General features: G+C 40.5%; 1 protein-coding gene across 1 annotated transcript; it reads left to right on the plus strand.

Annotated features, from left to right (window-relative positions):
• Window positions 1-116: 116 nt before the first annotated feature.
• Window positions 117-16713, plus strand: LOC130169737 (phosphatidylinositol transfer protein beta isoform). The gene is made up of 11 exons (XM_056376687.1): window positions 117-181; window positions 3209-3239; window positions 4714-4859; window positions 5149-5240; window positions 5449-5456; window positions 5632-5706; window positions 5804-5887; window positions 8173-8250; window positions 10933-11043; window positions 11378-11500; window positions 13877-16713. The coding sequence occupies exons 1-11, from the start codon at window positions 162-164 to the stop codon at window positions 13922-13924; spliced, it is 816 nt and encodes a 271-aa protein (XP_056232662.1). The 5' UTR covers window positions 117-161; the 3' UTR covers window positions 13925-16713.
• Window positions 16714-19641: the final 2928 nt, after the last annotated feature.

Below are 19641 nucleotides of genomic sequence, written 5' to 3' on the forward strand. Positions count from 1 at the left end.
AACTTTATTGGTTGAAACTAATTAGCAGGTTCGTCTGTGCCTCCTTCTGCAAATCACCGCTTACGAGGGAGGGACCGGGCGCTGCTCTTAGCAGCTCATGACGTCAGTAGCAATCAGCGGTAGCTGGGCAGCGCCAGTGGTGTCGAGAGGAGTGAGCTACGATGGTCATCATCAAGGAGTAGTAAGTGCTATGTTACTGTATACACTGTTCTGTTTTTATCATTTTGAAACCACAGCGTCGTTTAGTTACAGATTCGTTTGGGCAGGGTGTTTTTTTCAGTGGTAGTACACCGATGAAAACTTTTCATCTTGCCTCAGTGTGTGTGTGTGTCAGACACACGAGGGAAGGGTGGGATTGCTCAAGAGCTGCTGTGGCCTACCGGCGTTGACAGCAACACGGCTCTGTATGACAGCTGCCGTAATCTCACAGTCTGTCATGCGTTCACGTTAAGCAGCTGACTTTTGAACACTTCAGACTATGGTTTATGTTATGATTTTAAAAGATATGCGCACCGACATTTGTGCGTTCAAGCTGTACAGCTCCCAACTAACTTGAGCTACGAATTAGCTCACGATTTGCTAATGCTAGCTAACCTAACGGTATAACCTGAATGCGGAATCACCTAGCGCTGCTAATGTTATCTTAGCAACATTGACACATAAACCCGTTCTGGCGCCAGCTAATCTTACTCAAGATAAAAAACTTTGACTAATAAGCGAATTTGCTGGTTGTTTCTTGTGTTTATGTGTGTCAAACCAAGCTGTTTAGAGCTTAGAACTAGCTAGCGGTAGTAGTATTTAAGTTAGGCTAGCTAACTTAGCTAATAGGTGTATGAGTCATGAAGTTGGATCAAAAGATGCTCGTGTTGACATGAAAGCCATTGTCAATTGGAAAAATATCACAGCAGTAAACTAGCCGTAAGCCTATACAGAAAAATGTATCCACTTATGAAAACTATTGCCAATTTTTGTCTGCTGGACCTAAAAATAAAAGGACGCTTGTTTGTAACTTTGGGTCCATCAGTAAGTCTGTTACAAAATTATTCTCCCGACCTGGTCAGCTAGTAAAATTTGTCTTTTCATAGGGATGAAAAGATGTGTGTATTTGATGAACATGTCTTATTTTAATGTAATAGTTAAAACATTGTTTTTGTGTCTCCTACTCAGATTAAATTTATAAGTCATTTAAATGCTGTAAATTCTGTGGCACAGGAACGTCACAGGAGTTTAACAAGTAAGAGTAGAAGTTTTTGTCATCATAATAAACAGAAGCTTAATAGCTAAAGTATAAAAACCAGACTCCAATATACAGAAATGTGAACTAACTTCATTAAAATAAAAAATTTCTTGACTGTTAGATTAGTGTTATTGTGTGGATCATGTATATTTAGTTTTTTTTTTTTTTTTTTTTTTTTTTATCTGACTCGTCTACATCTTTGCTCCGTCCATACTGTGTTTCTATTTAGGAACATGATTGTATTTTAGGTCTAATTGGTATTTCTTAGGTCCATACATTTATTTTGAATACCCTGTGGTTTATTTTGATATTAGGGTAGATGGTTGATGAGTCTGGGTTTAATTCTGCACAGAAATCCAGGAACTCAAAATACTGATTAGAGTTATGTAAAACCATGTTATCTCAGTGTGTCATGCCAAACATATTACTTTTAACATGTTTAGAAACTTCTGCTGTTCATGGGTTTAATTCCATCACCTGTGTGCTAAGTAGAAAATCACAATGACATTTCTAAAATTGGCAGAACTAGGGCAGGGGGCCACTGGTCAACTATACTAAGTGACAACAGATTGTGTGTACATGAATCCACAATCATGTAGTATTCCTCTAATGTGCTACCACAAATTACATACATCCTTTTAAACAATTTAAAAACTGCATGTACTCACTATACTCTGTCCAGGTCATTCCTCAAACTGGAGAACTATCACGATGTGCCTCTGTGCCCTTTGATTGTGATGAAGTCATCATCACACATTAGGAATCCTTGCCTTTTAGAGATGTCATTGGTCTCATCATAGCAGCCTGGAGTGAAAAAACACCCTGTCTGTCACTGGGTGTTATTGTGAAGATTAACCTTATTTCAATACAAGTTAATAAAGTAGTGTCAATTCTGGACAAAATGTAAATTCTCATTGTCATGAGTTGGTTTCCGACAGCTCATTATCTATTTCAAAGAGTGTGTGGATTGAAAACAAAGTGTGTGTCTGTCTGTGTTTGAATAAAGCCTTACTTTAGATTTATATTTTGAGAGAACTTCCTCTGCCTGCCATGTTTTTTTTGTTTGTTTTTTTTCATTCTCTGGCACCGTGTGGTTAGTGGTGACTGCAAGAAGCATCATGTACATCGGGGTAAATGTTGCAATTGCTTTGAGTGCAGCATACCACACCCTGAAGTAGACTTCTACTGGGATAGAAAGAAAAACAGTTTCAATGTACTTTTAGTATGCATTAAGTAAAGACGTTTGTATATCTCGTGTCTCCCTTTCTCACACCTCTTTAATTGGACATCTCGTAGCTATATTCAGTCTTGGCTCCATTCAAGTCTTACTTTTCCACTCTGGACTAGTGATGGTTTCCACTCCTCTTGCTGAAGTCAGCAGTGTGTCGAACTAGCCAGTAGTAGTTTTTTCCTCAGGAAGAGTGGCCCACAACCAGCTTCCTGTTCTTTAGCGATGAGAAGGTTTGTGTGCATTGTGGAGGTTATCTATAAGGCCACGGTGTAGTGCGCATGACAGCAAAATGGCTTCTTCTGCACTGGTTTTTCATTTTTGCTTCATACTGTGTGGAGAGTGACAGACAATTGACACGTCATAGTCATTAATATAATACGTTTTTTGTCTATTGATGTCATTGCATATAGATGTCTTGATGCATCGAAAAACAAGTTTCTTCTTTCTAGTTATGGAGAGTTAATGTTTTGAATGATCAGTTTTATGCATTTGCAGTATCAATGTGTTTTTGTCGTATTGATTAATTTGTTATTCATTTTCAAATATTTACACATTTTGGATCACTAATTGGATCTGAAAATTATGATGAGGCATGTTTTTCTGCACCTTCCTTGAATGTAAAGTTATTTTTGGTGGTAATGTTATACTTAAGCTTGTTCGCTTTGAATTAAAGTAAAATTGTAATGCTCCTGGCGGTTTAATATTGAATGAATGATACCAAGCTTCTCTCTCTTTTGCAGCCGTGTGGTTTTACCCTGTAGTGTTGAGGAGGTGAGTAATCAGTTTTTGTCTCTATCATAAAATGAAATGTTTTTGTTTGTTTTTTTTTTTTTTTCCTCGATTTTTCAGTTTAGAGCCTCTGGATGCTACCTCATCTCTTGTACTTTTCACCAATGTCCTTCTTCATTATAAATGGCATCAAATCAACATGTGATGTGTGTGAAAATCGCAAAGGATGTGAAATACCTTCCTTTTTCCGTTTTGTTTTCGTTTTTTCAACCATTTTTTTTCTATTGTGGCCCTAAAACTGGTTTACAGTCACTGCGTTACCTCATACTACCCCACTATAGTATTATCAGACTTTTTTTCAAATGCACACCAGTTCATTTTGTTTGTTAGTCTGACCTTCAGTGTTACTTTAATCCCTTATTTGGGCAGAGAATGTGTCATAGAGTGATGGGTTAGAGTGATGGGTAATAGTAATTACAATAAGTCACTGTAATACATCTTTCTTTAAAATGATTGCTTTGTATCATTTAGTGAATAATAAATGTATCACTGTATTATCATATCAAGTGTTTGGCTGTTGGTTTCAAGTCAACACAACACACTCATATCCAAAAAGGCATAATTTGTAATCCTTGTATTTTACATGAGCAGGCAATTGTTCCTTGTGTTCATAGAGGTTTATTTCACGAATCCCAGACTCACCCTGCTGCCTTATATGGTGATTAAATGTCTTGGCAATTAAGACCGCATTTTAAAGCTTGTTCCAAATAAAAGTGTTCTCTTTTTGGCAATAAACACTAATAAGAGCTCTGATAGCTGAAGTCTAAGCAAACATCATCATCTGTTGCACCATCTATTGTTCAAATATAACTGGAGACAGTTATTTAATTTTGTCGGTAGATTGTATGATAGATTTAGTCTGAAATGTAAATAGACTGTCCAGATTAGGGTTGCCGTTATTGTATCCCACACCACAGTTCGGACACAAGCTTGTTTGACTATTCAGTTTTTCTTGGCACATACGTAACTCTGCAATCCACTGGAGTGACGGCAGGACAGTAATACATCTTACTAAGTTTATTTTGGCTTATTTAGTGGCTCAGTTTTAAAACACTAATCAAGTACTGAATGATTTTATTAATAGTAGAAGTCTCTATAATCACAATATAAACATGAAACAGGGCTGTCGCCTAACAGTGGTTCCCAAACTGGGATTTGGGATCACACAAGAGGTGCGTACAGACAGACATAATTACATATATTTTGTCTTACTGGAAACTGGATACTTGGACCTTTTCATGCATCTAAAGATCTTTTAAATGAAACTGAAAGGGAAAAATCTTGTGTGCTCATAATAGTAAAAGTGCTGTGTATAGCTGTTGTCTGTTTTAGGACACATTGTGTACCTCATTGACCCTGGAGCACCAGCAAGTTACTTTAGAACAGTTTTCATTCATTTTATGTGCATATAGTAAGTCACTGTATTTGTATTAATGTTATCTTGTTTGTGTTACAGTATCAAGTGGGACAGCTGTTCTCTGTGGCTGAAGCAAGTAAAAATGAGACGGGTGGTGGTGAGGGCATTGAGGTACTCAGGAATGAGCCCTATGAAAAAGATGGAGAGAAAGGACAGTATACACACAAAATCTACCACTTAAAGAGGTACCTAACTTTTTTTTTTTTTTTTTTTGTTGTTTGTTTTGTTTGGGTTTTTTTTTTTAACTTCTTAAAATTCAATTATTTGATCTCAGAACTTCCTTTCTACAGTGTAATAACACCAAGCTGCCAGGCGGTGGCAGTGTTGTCTAATCTTTGTTGTGAAACATTCCAAGTTGCTCATTTTGCTCCTGCAGTCTTTCCTCTAGAACCACTGATGAGTGAAGCAGTGTGTCTTCCTTTCCCCTTTCTCTCCTTACATCTACCCGTTCCCACCTCTTTCCTAACCATACAGTAAAGTCCCAGGGTTTGTCAGGCTGTTAGCCCCTGAAGGCTCCCTGGTATTCCATGAAAAAGCCTGGAATGCCTACCCCTACTGCAGAACCAGTGAGTCCCCCTCCCCATATCCCTTTACCTTTGCACTACCCTGAAACCCTTGGTCCTCTCAGTGGTTAAATACATTTGTGTTACTTGTATCATGGCCATGTATTTTCTGTTGGAGTGAAGTTATAGTGTGTGTTTTTATTATATGTATAGGTAATGGTGTTTTGTTTTGTTTTTTTTCCTTTTCTCTCCATGTCTGATTTTGATCCAGTTGTGACGGTAGGTCGCCTTAAATGGCTTTTAGTTTTTTTTTTGTTGTTGTTGTTTTTTGTTTTTGCATGTCTTAAATCATCAAAAATATACTAGTTGTAACTAAGTTTAAGGTGTTTCACTTTACTCAATCTACATACAGTATATTATACATTTAGTTTACTGATTCCGACTCTTCTTCTAGAATGAGTATATGAAAGACAATTTCTTCATTAAGATTGAGACGTGGCACAAACCAGACCTTGGAACACAAGAAAATGTGGGTACCTCTGCATCTTATCTCAAAAATCTCAAGTTTGAACAGCAGATTTTGTTTGTATGCTCTTCTTACTTTTTTTTTTGTTGTTGTTGTTCAGGTGCACAAACTAGACTATTCCACATGGCAGAATGTAACTGTTGTGCCCATTGACATCACAGACAGAAGTCAAGTGTCCTCTACTGTAAGTAGAAATTCTCCTCTGGCACATTTCCAAGAGAAAAGTTTGGCGCCTTCATGTGGACAAATGTGATCACTACCACACTCAATCCATGTTATATAAGGAATGTTTTTTTGACAAGCAGTAAAAATGTTGTTGAATTTAGCTATTTTATATTGATTTGAAATGAAAAACCTGTAAATCATCACACTGGAGAAGCCACAATCTGCAGATGTTTAACATTTTTATTTGACAAATTCCCTCAGCAATGTTTAAATTATTGTTCATTTTAACATACTATTGATATACTGCTTGATTAACTTGAAAAGCAATCAGAATTTTTTTTTTTTCTCTAGCCTTTGAACATGTGCATTGAAATATACTTGAATTTTTTTTTTTTCTCTAGCCTTTGAACATGTCTATTGAAATGTATATACTTGAATACTTCTAGCTATTTCTTGTATCTAGAGGATCTGTTTTAGTGGAACTAGTGGATCCAAGTCTGGAAATGTATTTTCGTAAGCTGTCTGTATTACCAGAATATTAAGCACAATGAGCCACATACTCTTCTGACTAACAGTGTGGTTAGAGTTGAATGATGTGACCATTAGGGATGTCTCACTGAAGTGTTTTTTGTCCCCGATTTAAGTCCCTTACCTTTTTGGGTAGCTGATGATACCCAATACAGACACAAAACCTACAATTACATTACTTAAATGTTGAGTGTATCTGTTGTTCCATTGACTTAACAAGGCTGTAGACTACTTAATCTCACACATGAATTTTTATGAGCAAATTCTGAAGGTCACAAAATATTAAGTTATAAGCAGGTTGTTGATATTCTGCATTGGAAGGAAAGTTTAATTGGGAGAATGCAATTCCTGACAGGGATGTCACATGATACACTGGAACGAAGTCTCACTCTGTTGGATTTGTTGGAACTAAAGAAACATATTTGTGATCCGTAAAAATATGCTTGATCGGCTCAGGTCTTCTCTGGTAACTATTTCATTATGTATTGAACATATGTGAATTATCTAGCATTTGATCTACATTTGAAGTGTCAGCTACTTGAAATCTTCGTGTTTAAAACTTACATACACTATTTAAGCATTCTAAGACTGCCTCAATAGAATTTCAAAATATAAATATGAGTTTTTGATACTCTATTTACAATCTCTGAAATCTTATTTGAAGATGTTGCATGTTATTGCTGTTATTTGACATCATATTGCCTCATTTCACTGTGGCTCTGTGTGTGCTTGTGTGCATATGTGTGGCTATTTGACTGAGAAGCATTAGTTTGTGTGTGTGTGCGTGTTTGTTTGCGGTGGGTAGTTAACGAGGCAGACGTGTTTGCCTTGCTGGAGCAGTGTGTTGTGTCTGAGGGCCCTATCAGCCCTCAGCCTCAGGCATGGCTGCAGGGCCTGGGGCGTACCGCCAGCACAGATGAGTTTGTTAGTGTAATTAAGGCTCATAGTGCCTCGTATGCCGGAACTAGACAAACACACACACGACACAAACACACTCACGCTCAAACACACACTCTTTTACTTGAGGAGTAGCTCCTTTTCGTCTACCACGGCACATCGATTCACAGGCCTCATTAGTGCAGCACACTGTATTGTTATAGTGATGGAGCTCTCAGCATTAAAACAGCCAAATTAGTGTGTGTGTGTGAGTGGGGGTGGGTTTCTATCTCTTTTCACACATTGGGCACCCTCCTGTTGGCCGATAGCCCTGAAAAGTAGCTTTTAGCTGCAGGCGCATCATGATTTATTTGAAATTGCTGGGCCCTTGAGCTGTTGATAATTTGAAAGCCATTTCATTTATTTGTATTACTATTTCTCTTGCCTACTTTATGAAGCCAACTTTGTCATGTGCTCATGTGCTTGGCGTATGCACTCAGTATCGCTCGGTATTTTTCTGTATGCTTTTAAAAATCTTTTTGCCATGGGACCAAGGTTCCCCTGTGCAATGGAGAATAAGTGGTTAGTTCAGTAAAATGGGTTTGACAGGACATTACTGTACGTACTTGATGTATAGGATAAGGAGTGCTGTTGCAGTTAGAGCAGCTGTAGACACACACACACAAATACTTGGATGTGCAGCAACACTAGCACTGGTCTCTATCTATCTATAATATATATATATATATTTCCTTTATCAAAACACATTTATTGCAAATGTATGTGGTAGCATTTTCATAAATAAACATTTAAATTAGTAATAGATTCATTTGTTGAAGAGATTGTGGCAGCTGAATAAAATGTGCTATGTGTATTCATTACAAATTGTTTTCACTGTAGGACTACAAGCCAGATGAGGATCCCTACCTGTTCAAGTCCGTTAAGACGGGCAGAGGACCTCTTGGGCCCAACTGGAAGGTAAGGCTCTTGTGAGCTGTGGAAATTAGATTTATCACATTCACACACAAATGGCAATTAATGCCACACAATTCAACCCACTTTTGACTATTTGTACCAAACTATTAGGTCATTGTCATTCACACAAGTCCTGGTTCTGACCTTGGATAATTCTAAGCAGTTCCTTATAATTAAAAATGGTTTCTGCTGTGTGTTTATTTTGAAAGTTCAGCATGGCTGCTGTAACCTTCCAGTTCAACAGAATTTCCAAGACACTGACGAACTAATTTTGGTCATAGTAAAATGGAAAGAATAGGGAACATCTGTAAATCTGTCTGGAGCAGACTGTCCTCCCCACAGAGAGAACTGTGCCAACTCTGAAGAAGCTACAGGGTTCAATGGCGGGGATGGGAGACACCGTGCATACAACAATTGTTGGAGAAACCCACAACAAACAAAAAGCCACAAAACATGTGACATTTTGGCTAGTGTTGCCAGAGGGTATGTGGGAGACTTAAAGGCAGAAGGAGAAAGTTCAGCGGTCTGAGACCAAAGATTGAGCTTTGTGTGTGGTGTTTGCTAGTGGCAGCTGTGGGGATGCTACTCTGCACCAGGTCTCACAGGTTTTATGAAGATAGCAGGTAAAATGAATGAAAAAAGGGAAATTCTTGAGGAAAGCCTTCTGCTGTCTGCAAGAGAACTGCTGCTTGTGAGAGGATACATTTTCCAGCAAGACAACAACCCCAAAACTAAGCCAAAGCTACTCAGGAAATGCCTAAAAACAACAATGTTCGTGTCCTGGAGTTACAGAGTCCAGACCTCAATCCAATCAAGAATTTGTGGCTGGACTTGAAAAATGCTTTTCACTCATGGTCCCTATGTAACTTGACAGAAATAATGCAGTTATTGAAAGCAGTAAGGAGATAAATTACAGTGTCCAGATGTGCAAAGCTTAGGCAACCCTATTCACATAGACTCAAGGTTGTAGACTTGAACTTGCACGGTTATTTTGTGCCTTTTTTTTTTTTTATTATTATTATTTTTAATTTCATTTAGACTAATTTGTCAATTCGTTTTCACGTAGACTTGAGCACCATCGCCTGTAATAATCCAAATGGCTCTGAGCGCACAGAGCTGGTGGAAGGCTAGAGTGGTGTCTGCAGCACTGTAAGGCTGCAATGTGATGAAGACAAATCACCTCTTTCTCGGCTCTAATTGGATGTAATAGAAAATTCAAGTCAGTGGGTCAGATAAAGGTTCTACCCTGAGCTCCATCTGCCAGACTTGGTGTGTGACAGAAGATGAAGACAGAAATGGGGGGAAAAGACTGTGTATGGACATTGATACTAAATTTGACAAGCAGCAATTCTGAATAAGGACTGATGTACTTTTGATAGGAAGTAATAAGTCAATAAGACGTCGCTCATCCACACAGAGAAACTTTGTCAGGAGTTTCACTGCGTTCCCCTCTAAACCTTGTCGTAACCCACAGCCTCACAAATGGGTCCTGCTCACTGTTGGAGCGCTGAGAATTTCTGTTCTGCAGTGGAGCCCTCAAAGTTCACCATGGGAAACTTTCCTCTGCTTCAAGAATTTTCACAGAACAAAGGCAGCCAAACAGCTTTTTAAAAAGTATGAATAAAGAAGCACAACTTTTTATTTTGTGTTTTTAATTAGATCACTTTCCCGTCCGCTGTGGACATGGGAAAAAGACTGTTTTTGAAAAGGTAAAAAAAAAAAGAAAAAGTAGTTATGTGACAACAGAGGCACAATTTCTGCCAGCTTCTCAGAGCAATAAAACTCTTGTCTATCTCTGCATGCACACATGCTTGCATATCAGTACCCTTTGTATTTCTGAAAACTTCTGCTCCTTTGAGTGGGGCACAGAGAAGGAAAGAAGAAATGTCACCGTAAATGTTTTGATGTAGAATCCGTTTCATGTGAAGTTCTCCTTTAGCGATGACAACTTTTCTAAACCCACTGCAAATTTAGAAATGTTTCTCATTTCCCCTCTCTCGCTCTCCTCCATGATCGTAGCATCAAACGGCAGTGGGATGAGGGTGATTGAGGCGGGTCTGTGGCATTTTCTCTTGGAATGCCGAGCCAGAATGAAGTGATTAATTAAACAGGTGTTCTCGGAGGGAGAGTTTGTGTGTTCTGGGGGCGAGCAGGTCCTAGGTGTTAATAATGTAACCAGCTTTGCACCGCGAAGCCCTTATCGCTTCGCAAGCACCGTTTTATCTGCCTTCCATGGCCACAAAGGCATGCCTGTTGGGAACGGTGTCGCTGTCAGGGCGGAGGCAGAGAAATGGTCCCTTCATCTGGAGTTTATCCACTTTGCTCTGCCCCCCCCCCCCCCCCTCCTTTTCTTCTCTTCAGAAGGGAGGCAGAGTGCAAGCTGCAGATGGATTTAGAAAGTGTGTTGGAGATTAGGGTGCTTTTATCTGTGCAGAGCACATCTTCATATTGATAATTATTTCAGCAAGCTCCATACCCAAAGCATTATGTATTAATGATTTTTAGTTTTGAAAGCAGCCACGATTAGTCTAAAATAATATTCTCTCAGCCTTCTGCTGTTTTTACGATTATTTTCTCATTGGAAAGTTTCTGTCAAGTTTTTGCTGTTATTTCTTCTGATACTTTAAAAAAGTGGTGGTTTGTAAGTCTTGTCACTGTTTTGCTGTGCTGTTCTTCTCTCAACAGAAAGAGCTGGTTAGTAAGCCTGACTGCCCAAGGATGTGCGCCTACAAACTGGTCACAGTCAAGTTCAAGTGGTGGGGCCTGCAGACCAAAGTAGAGAACTTGATCCATGAGGTTAGAGTGACATGTTTACACTTTACGCGGCCCATTTATTTTGGTTCAGGAGATGTATTCAGGGAGCGCTTCCATTTGCAAAAGCAATTCGCTGCCTCTGACCAATATTACTGCTTGGTCATAATTCAGTATTATTGTCTTTTGACAAAGTAAATGTATCATGATGATATGATAGTATTGTATTTGAACAAAGAAACATATTACACATCATTGTGAATATTGAAATGTAATCTTTTCTTTGTCATCATATATCTTTGAAAAATAGTCTTATCAATAATGTGATGACTTCAGGCATATCACCCAACCTTAACAAAGACTACATCTGTCTCCCCAGCAAGAGAAGAGGATCTTCACTAACTTTCACCGCCAGCTCTTCTGTTGGATCGATAAGTGGGTGGACCTGACTATGGATGATATCCGGCGGATGGAGGCAGAGACACAGAGAGAGTTGGATGAAGTGAGTGTATATGAATTAAAATTATCCACAATTAAAGATTAACCTTGTACATATTGGTCATTGTTGGGCTTTGTGCAGGGAACTGTCTCCAGTCTCAGGAGTGTACAGGCTCTGTAATTTTTTTCCTAATAATTGCCAGAACCAGTGTGACGGTGCATCTACTGAGTCTGTCTTTTACAGAATGAATATTCATATTGCCATTTTATCTGCGCTTAGCTTTCTCCACTGAAAATGTATCTTTTAATCCTTTTTAAAATATTTGGAATTTATGTTTAAAACCATAAGTTTGTAATTTTTTTTGTATTTCTTGTACTGCCAATATTATCACCAATATATCATGTGGATGTATTTTTGTTTTATGCTTTGCACTTTCTGCAGTTCACTTTTCTGTGGATAACAGAAAGTAGACATTTGATGTTTATTAAAAAACTAAGATGACTGTATTTCTAGCTTGCCAAAGAGGAAAATAACAATTCAGCTTTTTTCTGTTAACATTTCACACTACAAATATTACTTCCTTGACCCACATTGTATTTCAGAATAAATCTTGGAAACTGAAAGAAACAAACTCACCATTTTATAAAAACATTTCTTTTTGTTACCTAGTCCTAGCTGCCCCACAGGCTTCCTCATTCTCATTCTGTGATTTACTGTATTTTATTTTTGTCCAGATGCGTAAGAAGGGCTCTGTGAGAGGTACAAAGGCTGCAGAGGAGTAGCCAGGCCAGGTGTATGTCTGAGTGTTGCTTTGTAAGTTCTTACTGGTAAAGGCCAGTCTCTCTTAGATGCTGTCTTTGCTCCTTGTGGGGTTTCTGTGTTGCTGCCCTCACTCTGTACTTCGGTGTTGTGAAAGATCTTTTAATCCACTAAGTCTATATGTGCACATGTGTGTAACCCCATAGCTCACTCTGAATTAGTGTATGCCACCAGATCACTGAGAAATATGACGTATGTGTTAGGTTGTTCAGTGTTTTGCTGACACAGTGAAAATGGCTTGCATGAGTGCGTGTTGTGTATATGTCTACATTTGTGTATGAAAGTGCCTTGTTCTCTGGATATATCCAGACATCTGGGCAAACTTCTCAGAATCACACATGCTATTTTTTAAGAGGTGGCCGGTAGTTAAAAACACACACACAAAGCCTGCTCAAGACTAGTAACTGCAATCCAGAACCTCCCCATAGAGAAATACAAGGCAGGGAAGGAAAACGGTCTTCTCTCTTTTAAATCACAGGCTTTAATTTCTGTGAATCACATTCTTTGTAAAGCCTTACCACTGGTTTGCTCTTGGAACTACTCTAAATATCAGTCTGGGAGCTTTTGGCCGTACAAGGAGAAAAAGGGAGGAATCCGGGCTGGACTGGCCAAAGTGGGACAGGCTCAAACATTCCTGGCTTACTACCAACATACAGCATTTTGTGCTCACCCCCCCACCAGCCTCACATCTCGCCCCAATTCAGCATGTGTTTCCCATTTTCCCTTGGAGTAAGTAAACAGGCGGGTGCCATCAAAGAGGGCTGCGGTGAGAAGGCCGACGAGGCCTGAACCTCTGGGCTCAAGGGTTAGCAGGGTCACGGACTGGATGGGATGGCACGGGGTGATGGTGGCCAAAGCCTATGTACAGACACCACCATCCGGGTTGTTGACAACACTGCAGTGTGTCAATGAGAAACTCCACATTATAGAGACGATGCACCAGCAGTCGTGTCTGCCTTTTTTTTTTTTTTTTTTGTGTGTGTGTGTGTGTGGGTTGGGGGGGGTTTGGGGCATGAGAGAAGGAAAGGGCAAGAAGGGGGTGGGGGGGGGGCTTCAAGATGGCTCCTTTTTTCCTCATTAACATACAAATGGAATTCTGCAGTTGAGAAGGAGTCTGTGCTGTGATTGAGAAAAAGGGAGGGAGGATGGGGAAAAAGGATGGAGAAGTAGGAGGGTGAATCCTCATGCCATTTCATCAGATCTGTCTATTCCTCTGTTTAGTGCCACTGTTAGTTTGAACTGTTCCATTAAGGTGTTCGGCTATCAGATTCTAACACTAATTGACTTTCCAAAGCCATCAGCCTCAGGGTGGGAGAATCTGAAAGCGATGCTTTTATCTACCTAGAGGACAAACAAGGGGCTTGATAAAACTGTTGCAGCAGATTTTAAGGAAAGGCTAAAGATTTTAGTTAAAAAAATGTTGTTGTATTTTATTGGTTTGTAATGCAAATAGTAAAACTTAGTCATGTGTATTGATTAGAGATGAGTCTCGACCCTTTGCACCACAACTAGTACACATTTGTGAAGGCTTCCACTGAATGCAAGCATCCACTGAACCTGCCCTCACCTGTTAAGCTTGTATAAATTTAACGTGTCTCATTTCCCTCCTCTACCCCACAGCTTCGCAAAAAGGGTGAAGTCCGAGGAACCAGTGCTGCAGACGAATGAAAAGGCAACGGATTTTAAACACCCACGATGACAGCAGCGATGGTCCTTCGGTGCCACTTTTTACCTTAACTGATTCAGGCTGTGGAGGATGGGGCACTGCTACCTGCAATCAATAGAGCGGATCCCTGACTTGCACCCAATCATAGACATTCTATCCACTGAGGAATTGATTTCTAGAAACCAACACGATCCTAGCTGATAAGACTCTGGTTAATTTTGATCTCCTGAGCAGAGGAAGGCCAGGTATCGGCATCATGTTATTGACAAGACGAAGCCTTGAGCGATATGAAGAGGAGCTGCTTCCAATAGAGAGAATTTTTACAAAAGCAGTTTCATTGGTTTGATTCCACAGTGGCAGGTGTTGGACCAAATATTTCCCCTGTATTATTTCAGTTTTCCTTTTTCTTTTCTTTCTTTTGTTAATGTTACCCTCCAAAACATTCCTATCAAGATGATGCCCTGTCTGACCTCCCTGTCTCCCTCCTTGGTTTTAACTGTACACACCGGCTCAGTGGTTTGCATTCCCTGGCATGAGTGTGTCTGTTTGTCATACTCATGTTCCTTCCTGCCACAGCCTCCATTAAGAGATTACTAACACCCTTGGCGCCTTGGCCCATTGTAATCCTTCCCCCATCACCCCACCTTACCCAAAGCACTGCATCTTATTAGCACTGACAATCATGCCCGTACAGGTATTCGCTCTAACTCCCGTACAGATGTAATAGAAACCCACACATGCATATGACACATATACATTGAGAACATGAGGATAAACATGTGAATTCATTCTCACACATACAAACACTTGCAGGTGTGGATGCTTTTGCGGTGACTGATCACTTAAAAGCTCAAGCTGGGCAGATCCATGCAAGCTTGTTCAGCTAAAGGATGTTACTTTGGAAGTGTTTACAGCTCTGTTTTTTTTTTTTTTGTTTTTTGTTTTTTTCTCCCCTCCTCTTTCTCTTCTCCCCACACACTCCCTATTCTGAAGACATTCACACATAACATACAACACAGCATTCACCTCCCTAACAGATGTCCCCAGAGAAACTGCACTGAAAAACAGCCACAGATGGTGCTACACCCCTCCGGCCTCTGTCACAAGCCAAACTGCACCGCACTGCTTGTCCCACCTCGCCCAGCCCATCCCAGAGGCCCGTCTCACTCATCTGGTTCTCCAAAGTTCTCTGACTCCAAAAGGCCTCTTCTTCTGCTTCATTCTAGGTGTGTTTACAGATTCATAACTGCCTTATCAGTTCCCAGTCAACACCAGCACCATACACTGCTTGCCTTAATCTCCTTACCCTTATATCTATTGGACCTATTATACCTATTGCATCTCTGCTGCCAGCTATTGCTCTAGCTACCTCCCTTGTTTCTGACTGACAACTTTCCTGACGCCTAAACATTAGCACTGGCGATTAGCTGCTGCTTGTTAGGAGTAAGTCTTGGCAGACAGCTTGATGAGCAGAGTTGTTTTGTGATGACTCTTTGTTTTCTTCAGGGTGTAAAATTGCATGTGATTCCCTTGTATTTTTTCTGATACGTGTCAAAGCCTCGAGCAAGTGCCATTCCTTCAGCAAGCAAAACTTTGTGCATCATGACCGTAACAGCCAGCGTGCACTGTTCCTGCTGCAAAGGGCTGCACATTTACATCTCTGCCTCACACCAGCCGTTTGATGGATACGCCACCTTCATGACACTTTCAACTCCATAGTGCACTTTCTCCCCATAGGCTTCAGAATCATGTGGCACTGGCCTACAGTGTTGATCATCACTTGTGTTACATACATGTACAGTACAAGTGGTTTCCTCATCTGATTCTTACTGGTCTTCTTTGAGTGTTAGTGTTTTTGTTTTTTTTGTTTTTTCTGGTGTGTCATTGTCTTAAATTGTGCAACAGGAATTATGGATTTATTTTTAGAGATCTATTTTCCACATTTTTAAGACGCTGATATAATGAAATCTTCTGGGTTCATATATTCTAATGTTTTTATTTTCAGTCAGTCTCATGAGGGAACGTGATCACTTCCTCAGTAATGGGTTATTGGCTTGTCCAAAGAGCGTAAATGGATTTCTGATATGTTTACATGTATTCTGCGATTGTAGGTTGTTGTTTTGTTTTTTTCTAATAGGAAAAATTGGAAGCAAATTTCTGAGGCAACATTTTTCAAAACAACAAAATCTTCTCAGGTGAACAATACCATACAAGGATCTTTTTGATATTGTTGCTCATCAAAACCATTGACTTCCTTTCACCATTTCCTTTTCTGCGGGAAATATGGTGTTAGTTTCAGTATGATGGGAGGTGGTTGTGATACAGTCTGGTCCATTTTACTCCAGTATATGAGACAGCCCGTCGATCTTTGTAACTGTACTGAGATTGTGTGCGTGTGTTTTTCAAAGTGCGAAAAAAAAAAAATTGTCTTCAGTGTAATCAATGTTTCCAAGTCTATCTTAATGATTCCTGCTGTCTGTTGAATAGAGAACCCAGTGGCTAAAGAGAATAACGTAAATCAATGGTTTCAGTTTGCCATCTGTCAAGACAGTGACATAGGGGAGAGGAAGTATTCACAAAGCAACTGTACAGTCTTATCCTAATTTATGAAATCTGCAACTGTTTAATTTCTGGACCGCTTGCTTTTAAATGTTTCTGATCAGCTTTTGAAATTCAGGGGACACGGTAGTGAATGTATGACATTTTGTGCCTTTTCTTTCTGTAGATCTTTGTGTGCCATTAAGTCTTCATATTGTATCTAAATATCAAATAAATTTTGTCTGGAAAATAATGTCCAGATTGTGCTCATGTCTGATTGGATGCAGGTGCTTGTTGGAGACTTGGGGCCCAGAGGGGGAATGTGTTCAGACTTTTTTTTTTTTTTTTTTTTTTTTTTTTTTTTTTTTTTTTTTTTTTTCTTTCTTTCTAACTTTTGCATTTATATTTCCAGACCAGTGGATGTGCTTGTAGATTGGCTGAAGAGATGTCTATTTCTCCCGTCGTAAAAACCTCAGACCTGCTAATGGCAATAGCAAGCACACAGATGGCCAGCTTGGGATGCAGTCTTCACAACATATCCAGCTTTTAAACAGCTGTCTACTCAGTCTAAGTCACCATCTTTTGAATAATACACAATAACAGATTTTGATTGAAGATTGAAGATGTGGGTTGAGCTTGAATTAATTTGGAGGGCTGAAGATTGAAAGTATTGGCTCTCTACTGTAAAATGCACATCAGATAAGGTAAACATTCCCTCAGTAGAGTTGCTGTTGACTCGAGCATGGACTAGACTTTCAGTGACCCGCAGGTCAGAAGACTCGCACAATAACAGCGGAATCCGTGCTAAAGAGCAGGAAGAGCCGCCAGTCTGCCGGCTGAGATATCCGCCTTTTTTATTGTTTGTGGAGGAATGGTCACATGTGCCTGCTGCAAGGAAACCAGTCATATCTGCCCCAGAACAAGCAAATAATGCTGTTTCTAAAAGGGGAGATGGGCAGAGTCGCCCACACACCTCCTGTTAAGTGGCAGCTCACAGTAGTCTACAGTAGGCATGTATCCATCCATCCATGTGTCTCGCTCGCAGAGAAGATGAAGGGACATGTCATGAGTGAGCCCCTGTCGTTTAAATAGATGAGGCAACAGATGAAGAGTAGAAATGAATCTCAAATGGAGGCTCAAGACTTGACACGGGCATGTTGCCGAAGAAAGACTTGATGTTCAGAGCTAAAAACACTTTGTGATAGCCAGCACGGCCGGCTTCATTGCTGCAAGTCATAAGCAGAATTCACAATGTTCTTAAATGTGTCAAAATGGATTGTAAAGGCCGAGACTACGCAGGAGAAAAAGCTGCAGTAGTGTTTGAGTCACCACATGGCTGCATTTCCTGCCACAAGACAACACACCGGGGGTGAGAGCTTCTGTTTCTGGAGGAAGTGGCACAGTGAAGATTAAACTCAGTTTGGACCGGCCCTGCCATGTTTGTGTATGTGACCTTCCGCTGGGGCCACATTTGCTCGGGGGCCACAGGTTTTCTTGGACAGGAAAGTTATTTCTGGATTTCATGGGTTGGCAGTGATGTCACGAGTGTTTCCTCATCCTCCGGGCTCGGGTCAAGTTTAAGCCCAGTGATTCTCCTGAGTCTTTCCTGTTGTTCTGAGAGAGGTGGAAGAGGTGTGGATCCAACCGGAGAGGCGGGGGTGGGTGGGTGGGTGGGGGGGGTGCGGGGGCGTTGTCTGTCGCATCCCTCCCCTTCATACAATGGCACTTCTCTGGATGACAGATGCTGTTTAACCCGCCCTGACCCGGGGAGTTGTGATGGCTCAGCTGACTGACAGAGGCTCTGCACCACACTGCCCCAACTGCACAGGATGACGACCCCCCCCCCCCCCCCCCCCCCAACGAGGAAAGGAACTGTCTCTTTGGGCAACCCCCACAGTAATATATGTCTATAGGAGGAAAAGCTTAACACCATGAATTAAGAGTAGAGAGGGGCATCCACTTCTGCTATCTTTTCCTATTGAGTAAAATATTGAGACAAATTGAGTGCTAAATCACTGCAGAGAAGTGTGGTATTGTGACAGTGCTTGAAAGCCTGTAGACTGTCCATTGTCATGACGTCGCCTGAGCTGCAGCTCTGAGCTGCATTTATCATCACTGGGGACTCAGGGGGAAAGAGACCATGCCATCGGTTTGTCATACTTAACTTGTCTGTCTCCATTTGAGAGGACTGTAGACAGAGCTAGCAGGAACTGTATCACAGGGGTATTAGTATTACAGTCGGATAGAACAATATCTTGATTTTTTTTTTCTGCTGTTGAACTGCAGAATACTTGTTTCTAGTGCTGTTAATGGGATTTTGTGATACACCAGTCCTTTTATCGGTTGAGAAGTGAACATGAATTGTGCTATTTCTAAGGGGCTTCACAGAGCAGTGATGGCAGACACAGCTGAAACAGTTTGATATGCACACACTTTTGTGTTTGTCTCTAATGATGCTGCATCGAGCTGGCTCTCAGATATGGAGGCGGTCCTCCAGCAAGGTGATACTGAGACAGTGTGATCTTTTTTAGCAACACACCACACAAGCAACAGCAGCCTTCAGAACGTCTCAGCAACTCAACATGCTTCTCCTTCCCTCTCTAGAAGACAGGTACTTTACACCATGTCTCCTTCAAAACACAATCACTGTCTATCCCTGCCTCCTCACTCTGAGCTGCTGTCCTCTCAGCTGCAAGCAGTGCATATCCACACCTCCAAAGTTCCAAATATACACACTTCCCAGCACCTTTCAGTGCCTTGTCCTGACCTGTTTCCAGCCTCACCCTTGACATACAGCCTTCCCCTCAAGCTGCAGGGCTGGGTATATTGTTTACCTCTGTAAGCCAGCAGTTGTGGGATACAGAGCCGCTTATTTCTTTACACACAGCTTAGCTAAAATTACCATCTCATGGAGGCTACTTCATGCGTTAGCTGAAACACCCACAACATGAAAATGAAGTGTACAATACCTACATTTATCGGGAAAAATCATACACATACATCATAGTATTCCTTCCCATTTACCTCAACCAGAACAAAAGGAAACTAATACTGGTTCCCAGAGGCTTCCCTTAAAATAACAAGACTGATTTAGTGGGGTTGAAAAATCTTTTTTTTTTTTTTTTTTCAAAATAAAACTGTACTGCTTTAGTAAAAATATAAGTTTTAACTATTTTTGATA

The sequence above is a fragment of the Seriola aureovittata genome, chromosome 5 (genome assembly GCF_021018895.1).
Source record: "Seriola aureovittata isolate HTS-2021-v1 ecotype China chromosome 5, ASM2101889v1, whole genome shotgun sequence".
Taxonomy (NCBI): Eukaryota; Metazoa; Chordata; class Actinopteri; order Carangiformes; family Carangidae; genus Seriola; species Seriola aureovittata.

Excerpts from the sequence above, each read along its gene's own strand:
- LOC130169737 (XM_056376687.1), top strand. The coding sequence starts at position 162 with ATGGTCATCATCAAGGAGTA. Across the intron at positions 5,888-8,172 it reads GAAGTCAAGTGTCCTCTACT|GACTACAAGCCAGATGAGGA; the intron begins GTAAGTAGAAAT and ends TTTTCACTGTAG. Across the intron at positions 8,251-10,932 it reads CTCTTGGGCCCAACTGGAAG|AAAGAGCTGGTTAGTAAGCC; the intron begins GTAAGGCTCTTG and ends TTCTCTCAACAG.